The 9,275-nt window shown below is 43.4% G+C and overlaps 1 protein-coding gene across 1 annotated transcript in view; it reads left to right on the top strand.

Moving 5' to 3' along the window:
- Window positions 1-941: 941 nt before the first annotated feature.
- BIN2 (bridging integrator 2) overlaps window positions 942-9,275 on the top strand; it is a 43,642-nt gene continuing 35,308 nt past the window's right edge. Inside the window, exon 1 of the mRNA XM_087707886.1 lies at window positions 942-1,030. Coding sequence (XP_087564012.1) covers window positions 953-1,030 — 78 coding nt within the window. The 5' untranslated portion in view covers window positions 942-952. The remainder of the gene's footprint in view (window positions 1,031-9,275) is intronic.

Here is a 9,275-nt window from a genome sequence, read left to right as displayed (position 1 = left end):
TACAGCTGTCAAAGGGTCACCACCTTCAATATACACTGCATAAACATGACCCCCCAAAAATGTATGTACCCACATACCAGAAGTGGGTTTCTGCTGGTTCAGCCCAGATCGGGCAAACCGGTAGTGGCGACGGCCACCCGCCCAGATGCTTCTTTAATTCTGTTAAATTATTTGAATCCCACCACTGGATGGAAGGCTGAGTCAACCTTTAGCCTGGTGAGATTCAAACTGCCAAACTGCTGGCAGCTGGCAGTCAGCAGAAGTAGCCTGCAGCACTGCAATCTAACCACTGCACCACCACAGCAAATGAGAAAACAAAGCGAGTATGAATTTAGCTGTAATTATCGAAAAGAGCCAGAGAGCTCTAACAGTTGCCTGTCTTATAACCAACTCTCAGCTGCTCTCAATCAATGTGACTACAGTTGACTATATCAGTGGAATCAGTGACTTCACATGCAAGGACTACCATAAAAATAAAAATTTCTAGGCCACCTAAAAGATGAGGAAGTTTGCTACTTAAATAGCCAGGCAGCAGTTTTTCCACACAACATACAACAACATATAAGGCCCCAGATGAGACAGCAGTCTAGTGTTTAGTTTTTTGTTAATGATCTCATGAGCTCCATGAATTTGTTTACACGTGGCCGTTGCTGTTGCACCTTTTGTTTTCTATTTACCTGGTGCTGGGTTTTGACCTTAATTAAAATTTTGTTCACTAAGGTTTTTCTGGCCTGACATGCACAAGAACAACTTTCCACCTTACATTGTCGGTGAGGGAAACTCCGTTTATCCAAAACCCAGCAGAGGAAGCAAATTTGCCTCAAACCAATGGTGAGGCAGAGCCCAGCCTAGTGATCTCTAACACGTCTTGACTTCCTTCCTTAAAGAAAAAAAAATCAAACCACAAATAAAGCTGATGCTGAAAACAGAAGTTGCACAGCAAGACTCAGCCATGGCAGAAGGGAAAACAGGAGGTGCCGGCCTGTTTGCCAAGCGGGTTCAAAAGCAGTTCAGCCGAGCTCAAGAAAAGGTATTTATCTTGAAATGTTCTTTCACGTTACTAGTTTTATTATGACCTGAAAATGATATCGTCTTTTTTTGGATTCTCCTGAATTGTCCCACCAAAATTAGATAAAGTTGAAAGGGAAGTTGGGTTGCTCTTCGTTTCTGCTTTCTGGACATTTTGCATATTGTTCTGAATATTTTTCACATACTGGAACAAGCCGGTATGCATATCGTATCAGTATACTCCAATTTTATCTCAACAATAAACTTGTAAATCATGTAGGCTGGTCTAAGAAGCAATGATTGGGTCAGAAAATCATTCAATCATCCAGGACTGAATGAGAAACTGAAGAAAATGGATTTTCTCTAACCCTCCCCATCCTAATATAAGATCCTAATCATCACAACTTATCAGTTATCCTCTAAGCCACTCTAACGTTTTTGCTCTCCTTCTTTCAATAACATCGCAATTAAAGAATAGATTTTTCTCCTATATATCTGGAACAAACAATCTAAACCACCACTGTAATTATGACTGTATGGCCGGGAGGGGAGTAGTTTTCATATACTAATTAATCTACAGAAGGATTAGCACAGTTATGCTAAAAAGTTAAACTAGCCAAATCACTACAGGTAGTCCTTGACTTACGACCACAACTGAGCCCAGCATTTCTGTTGCTAAACAAGGCATTTGTTAAATGAGTTTTTCCCCGCTTTCCAAACCTTCTTGCCACCGTTGTTAGGTGAATCGTTGCAGTTGTTATGTTAAAAACACGGCTGTTGAGTGAATCTGACTTTGCTTGTCAGAAGGTCACAAAAGGGGATTATATAACCCTGGGACACTGCAACTGTCACTTGCAGTGTTGGCAAGCATCCAAATTTGATCACATGACCACAGGGATGCTGTTGTGGTCGTAAGTGTGAAAAATAGTCAGAATCACTTTTTTCAGTCTGACTTTGAACAGTCACTAATTCAAAGGATTGTAAATAAAGCGCTACCTATATTCCCCACCCCCACCAGAGATTTAGCAGCTGTCATTCTATCAAGCAGGATGGTGATCTTTTCCTGGAAAGTCTTGATCTAAAGCGGGCCCTCCTCTGGCAAAGGTTCTATCTAGGGCAGGGGTATCAAACTTGATTTCATTGAGGGATGCTTCAGGGTTGTGTTTGACCTTGGAGGGCCAGGGTGGGTGTGGCCAGCTTGACGTCACTCGTGTCGGAGGTGCCTGTGGCAGCCCGAGCGCTCTGCCAGCGAAAATGAGCTCCCGAGTTCCGTTTCCAGCTGCAACGGCCTCCTGAAACCCTCTGCCAGTGAAAACGGAGCTTGGGAGCCCAACTATGTTTCTGCTAGCAGAGGCACAGCAGGCCGGTCATTCATTGTTTCCAGGTCGGCCCCACTGGCCGGATCTAAGCACCCCGTGCGGACCTTAAGTTTGACACCCCTGTTCTAGGGTGAAGGAGAGAACCTTGAAAGAATAAAACAAATACACGTAGCATAAGCATTGCTATCTTGCAGGCAACAGCTGAGGATTCACGCACATTCCCATATAAAGTCAGTTTTCCCACAACTCATTTTGAAAATAATTTCATCTTGTAAGAAAGAAGAGGCATTACGTTGTCAGAGAGATTTTATGTGAAATGTTTAGAAATATATCGTCATGCATATACTATTTCTGTGACATGGGTAGCATGTCTATGTATGCTGGGCCTTCTCTGTGGCTGCCCCGGCCCTTTGAAACGAACTCCCCGTGGAGATTCGAACCCTCACCACCCTCCAGGCCTTCCGCAAAGCCCTTAAAACCTGGCTGTTCCGACAGGCCTGGGGCTAATGAGCTTTTGTCCCCCCTCGAATGGTATGGTTGTTGTGTGTTTTAAATTGTGGTATTGTTTTGTTCGTGTTCTTTTTCCCCCCTTATTTGTAAACCCCCCCCCCCCTTGACTTGGGTTGTGAGCCGCCCTGAGTCCCCTTCGGGGAAAAGGGCAGCATAGAAATATAATAAATTCAATTCAATTCAATTCAATTTATGCTATCCTGATTGGATGCCTTTTAGGAGCAGCATAGAATGTCAAACCACTTGCAATGGGGCATTTAAACAGAGGATATGCTATCCAGATTGGAGGCACTTCTGTATTTCTAGCTCTTTTCCTCTAGGAGCTCATAGCAGTTTGCAGGAGTTCTGTCTCTCTTTTCACTTTATCCTTATCACAAAGTCCAGCTGAGGAAGGTTGGATGGAAAGCCAGGGACTATCCAAAGTCTCATGGGGATTTCTATTCCCTAACTGTCAAATCAAATGTCAGGCTTCCTGGTCATAGTCCCACCCAGGTTTTGCCACTCTCTGCCTCTGGGGAAGCAAACTGTTGCTCACAAAAGCTTACGCCTTTGAATAAAATTTGCTAGTTGGAAAAGATGCTAACAGACTCTTACTGGTTTCTGGCCCAGGACCTTAGCCACTACACTACATAGTACTCAGGGGTGGGTTGCTACGGGTTCACCTGGGTTCGGAAGAACCCATAGCTAACATTATGGCCGGTTCGGAGAACCTCCAAATCCCACCCTTGGCTGCCCCCACTCCCACTCTGCCCCTCCCAGGAGTTTCCACACAGCCCATTTTGAATGCGAGGTAAGTGCAAGGCCTGTGCGGAGGCTCGGTGAGGGGAAAAATGGGCTTCCTCAAAGTTCCTGAAGGCCAGAAATGGGCCCATTTCTGGCCTCCAGTGGGTCTCAGGACCCTGGAGGAAGCACCCTCCCAGAGGCTTGAGGAAAGTTTCCAGAGCCTGGGGAAGGTGAAAATGCTCCCCACCCCCACATGGTGCAGGAGGCTGAGTAGGCCATGCTTACCATGGCCATGCCTAGCCAGAGAACCCGTTGCTGAAATTTTTGAAGCCCATCCCTGACAGTACTGGCTCTCAGGATTAATATTCCCTCCAAATCCATTGCTTTCTTCTAAATCATCTTAAAATTGCTATTACTTGCAAAAGAATTGGCACTGTGCGTGATTTCCCACCATGTCCACAACAACAACATACTCCAGCATCGCACAGCACAGCCTAACTGGCCTTGCCCCTCCAGAATTGTATAAAAAAAAGAAATCCGATCATCTGATGGTATAATAACTGGTAGGGGATTATATTCAGTCAAACAGAATTGAACAAAAGTGAGTAAATCCTGAACAGGAAAAACTCATAACGTATATATCTTTTCACATTCCCTTATGGCAGACGTGACCCGTCAAAAGCGCGGACGCCAAAAGCGCGATCGACAAAATCGCGCCTTTGACGTCATCACAGCGCGACGAAAAAGATCGAAAAATTCAAATAAAAATTAATAAAAATTAAATTAAAGCAAGCCGGTTCACATAAAGGTAAGGGTTAGGGTTAGGGTTAGGGTTAGGGTAAGGGTAAGGGTTAGGGTTAGCTTTAGAGCGTTAGCGTTAGCGTTAGGGTTAGGATAAGGGTTAGCGTTACGTTTTTCGTTACTTTAACGGTTAGGTTTAGGGTTAGGGTTAGGGTTAGGTTAAGAGTTAGGGTTAGGGTTAGGTTTAGGGTTAGGTTTGGGGGGGTTAGGGGAAGGTTTTAGCTTTATTTTTACATTTTTTCGATCTTTTTCGTCGCGCTGTGATGACGTCACAGCGCGCTTTTGTCGAGCGCGATTTTGTCCTACGCGCTTTTGTGGTGGAACCATGGCAGAACCTGGTCATCTGAGATCTCAAAGTCCACTTTCTACAATACTTTCGCCACACACACATTAGAAGCATAAACTCATAGAACTAAAGTGGTGAAACTAAAGTTCATTTAGCCCAGTCCCCTGCTTGGTGCAGAATATACTAAAGCATCTCTAATCATCCAGCCATGGGGTGAAAAACCTCTAGTGGTGAACTCATTGCTTCATCTAGCTGCCTGTTCCACTGGCTGCTACTTAGTATAGTCAGGAAGATCCCCCTGATTTTAGTCTGGATGTCTTTCTTTGCAGTTTAATCATGCTTTCTTGATGTAACAGAAGGTAAGTTTTCCATATAATCTATGTCATCAACCTGAAATTCAGTTTGGTAGCTCTATTCTCCATTCTCTGATTTCTTATCTATATCCCCAACAGAATTAATTGTGCTCAGGATCAGTGCATGTTGTCTGACGGGGGCAAGGAGGAGAGGCAGAATAGAGCAGTGTTTTTCAACCACTGTGCCGCAGCACACTAGTGTGCCGTGACATAGTGTAAGGTGTGCCGTGGGAAAAACACTTTATATATAGTCAATATAGGCACAGAGTTAATTTTTTTTTAACATTTTCTAATGGTGGTGTGCCTCGTGATTTTTTTCATGAAAAAAGTGTGCCTTTGCACAAAAAGGTTGAAAAACACTGGAATAGAGGAGCCGAGGTGGCGCAGTGGTTAAATGCAGCACTGCAGGCTACTTCAGCTGACTGCAGTTCTGCAGTTCGGCTGTTCAAATCTCACCGGCTCAGGGTTGACTCAGCCTTCCATCCTTCCGAAGTGGGTAAAATGAGGACCCGGATTGTTGTTGGGGGAAATATGCTGACTCTGTAAACCGCTTAGAGAGGGCTGAAAGCCCTATGAAGCGGTATATAAGTCTAACTATTGCTATTAGAATGGAAAACTAAGAATTGATGTGACACTTTCAGCTGACTTTCAGCTGACTAGCTGATACCTTAAGAGAAGTCTTTCTTTCTGCAGTATTTAGTCAGAAGTCTAACTTGTACAATGTGTTAAGATAAAGGAAGGTGTTGTGAAACTTTTCAGAAATTCAACCTTAAAGGCCTGAGAGACTTAAGGTTTTCCAATCTAGGCTGCAAAAATCTATCCATCCACTAGACGGCAGCAAAGGGGTACTGAATATCTTCACTTTTGGCCGCCATTTACAGCAAAAGTCTATAGTACAACCCCATTTGGGCATCAAAGAATAGCAAAAGTGAATCCTTAGACATCCTCCCTAGAGATGGAGAGTTGTAGAAATCCCTCAAGGAGGCTGAAACCATCCCTGTCTCTGATACTGAAGATGGTGCCCCCCCCCTTGTAGTTCATAGGATGACCATTTTATTTTATTTACTAAATTTACAACAAATGCCCAATTCCCAATGACTCTGGAGGACTTGTGAATTAACTTGTGTTTTTATCTGATTTCTAACTATCCCTTTCATCTTATAAGCTGCTTTGTTATTGGAATGAGAACGTGTTAATGGAATGAGAACATACAACTTTTGTTGCTGCTGATGTTGTGGTGGATTTTTACAGGGAATGTGTTTGGGAGGCTCATCCATCGCTCTTCTTAGTAGCATGCTTGTCATATTTCTATATTCTACTACAATGGACGTACCATAATCAGCTGTTGCAAATAGTTGAGAAGGGGCCTCCTCACTCATCTACTAAGGCAGTGTTTCTCAACCTTGGCAACTTGAAGATGTCCGGACTTCAACTCCCAGGATTCCCCAGCCAGCGAATGCTGGCTGGGGAATTCTGGGAGTTGAAGTCCGGACATCTTCAAGTTGCCAAGGTTGAGAAACACTGTACTAAGGATAATTGCTATGTGCCACCCAAACAGGAAAGGACAGCTTAGTTAGCATGTTTCGTTACCATATTTAAACAATAAAGTTTCCCTCCCTTGAGACTGGATTTGGATGACATACTAGCTTAGTTAATCACAAGTTACTCCATTTTGCAAACTGGATATTCCTCAAAGGAGTTACTTCAGTACAGCAACATGGGATAGGTGATTCTGATTCTATAGTGGGCAGGTCTTTACAGACTCCATATTTTATTGCTTTGCTTTAATAGAATTGGTAGCCCTAAGCTCTGCAAAACATTTTGAAATACAGTTCCCAGAGTCCTTTGCTCTAGGCTTTGACAACTGAGAGAAACTGAAGCTTAAGAAGCCTGTTTAATTGGTCATATTGGTCAGGTTAGCATCATGAAACCCCAATCATGTTCAGAAACAATATACTACTGAAAACCAGATGCTCAGGACAATGAACAGAGGAAGCCACATTTTCCTCAGCTTTGCTTTTGAGCACTTGGCTGCTGCAGAGCTTTCATTTAAGGGCTACAAGAATTCAGATAACAACTAAATACAGCAAAAAGATACAGCAGAATCTTCTACTGTTAACTATTGGCTGTCTGGATTTGTCCAGAGGTCGTAATTATGCATACCAGAATGTTCTACTGAATAGACCTTCATTTGTCTGCTGAGCCTGAGGCCGAATTCAGAAAGCACCATACTCTTAAAACATGTTTTCATAATTAATGCTTGGTTTGACTTTAATCTCCTCCGAAATATTCTGCTGGTCCTGATAGACACTGAAGGAAGTCCTTTTATAGTCGTAAAATGCATTTTACTTGTTTTTCTGTGTAAGTGTATTAATAGTATCGGATGCCCATGGGAGTGAAGGAAACCACAAGAAGAATGTTCCAGAATGCAGGGCTTGTCATCAGCATAGGGTGTGGGCCCTGCTGTGATCAAGCTAAAAAGAAAACCCCATACCTTTCCTTCCTCCCGCCCCCCCTCATTGCTACAAAAAGTAGCAATGAGTATTCCATCCAAGCCCTCATTAGATGCAAGCAAAATGAAAGAAAAGATACTCGCACACAGAATGCTGTGGAAATGTTCTGTTATTTGGCAAGGGGCATCCAATCTCTACTTCCTACCTTATTACTGTATTTTCCAGAGTATAAGACGCACCTTTCCCTCTAAAAAGAGGGTGGAAATGTTGGTGCATCTTATACACCAAATTTTTGGCCTCCCGAAACCCCGCCCTGCACCTCCTGTTTTTCGCAAAAATGGATGCGCAGAGGGTTTTGGGAGGCCTGTAAAGTGCTCATGGGGGCTGGGGAAGGCCAAAACGAGTGAAAAACAGCCCCATTTTTTGCAAAAACGGGAACTTGCAAAAAAACGGGGCATACAGAGGGTTTGGGAGGCCTGCAGAATGCTCCTGGGGGCAGGGGAGAGCCAAAAAAATGTTTTTTAATTTACCTCTTCAAAATCTTGGTGCGTCTTATACTCCTGTGCGTCTTATAGTCCAAAAAATATGGTAACTTGCAAGGCAGGAAAATGATCAGTGCCATCAAACACTGCAGTCTTAAAATTAGAGGAATGGGGTAGAATTGGTTTGCAAAAAATACAAGTAGTGCTCAACTTGCAACTACAACTGAGGCCAGAATTTCAGAAATTCTTAAGTGACATTTCGCCCATTTTACAACCTTTACTTGCCACGGTTGTTAAGTGAATCCCTGCAGCGGTTTTAGTTAGTAACACAATTGTTAAATGAACCCAGCTTCCACATTGACTTGGCTTGTTAGGAAGTTGCAAAAGGGGATCACATAACCCCAGGACATTGCAACCTGTCATAGATTTAGATTTATTAACATTTGTATGCCGCCCACTCCCTTGGGACTCTGGGTGGCTTACAGACAAGACAAGAAACATATATTAAAAAATTTAAAATAAGGATACAAGTATTAAAATTACAACAACATGCATACAGTTGGAGTGGGGCTGGATACTAATCAACAGCCCCAGGCCTGCCGGAACAGCCAGGTCTTAGTGGCTTTACGGAAGGCCGGAAGAGTGGTGAGGGTCCGGATCTCTACGGGAATGAATGATATGAATCAGTTGCCAAGCGTCTGACTTTTGATCACGTGACAATGGGAAAGTTGCAGTAGGGGTATAAATCGATCATAGCTTTGAGTGCTGTTGTAACTTTGAACGATCACTAAATAAACTGTTTTCAGTTGAGAACTACCTGTATGTGGCAGAATGTAGTAACAAGAGGGAGGGGTGCATTCCAGAGGAGTAAGAGGCAACTCAGCCCAGATATCATGCATGAGAGAACGAGAAGTGAAGACAGCCCCTCCCTAACAGTTCACAGATATATTGTAGAGGCAAACACAGTAGAGTGCTCAAGATTTGGCAAGATTTTGTCTGTAGGTATGAAATAAATAAATAAAAATAATAAAAATAAAAACTCATTGGAAGAATCTCCAAGTGTCATTTTTGTTTGGAGCCTGTCAAATCCGCTCTCTTTGCCTGGTGTGCTGTCCAAGTTCTCAGTGCAATCATGAGCTGTATTTGCATCTAACAGTATCTGTGTTGAAATAGACCAGGGATGTCAAACTCGATTTCATTGTGTTTGACCTCAGGGGGGTTGGGGGTGTGGCCAGAGTGGGTGTGGCCAGCTTGACATCACTCATATCAAGGGACCTCTGTGGTGGCCTGAGCTCTCTGCCAACAAAAAGGGGCTCCTGAGCTCCATTTTTGGCTGTGAT

This window comes from Thamnophis sirtalis, unplaced genomic scaffold (assembly GCF_051295495.1).
Source record: "Thamnophis sirtalis isolate CommonGarterSnake01/CBP01778 unplaced genomic scaffold, rThaSir2_p1.2 scaffold_3, whole genome shotgun sequence".
NCBI classification, from domain to species: Eukaryota; Metazoa; Chordata; class Lepidosauria; order Squamata; family Natricidae; genus Thamnophis; species Thamnophis sirtalis.
The sequence above is the reverse complement of the archived record's forward strand: the minus strand, read 5'-3'. Positions and strand labels throughout refer to the sequence as shown.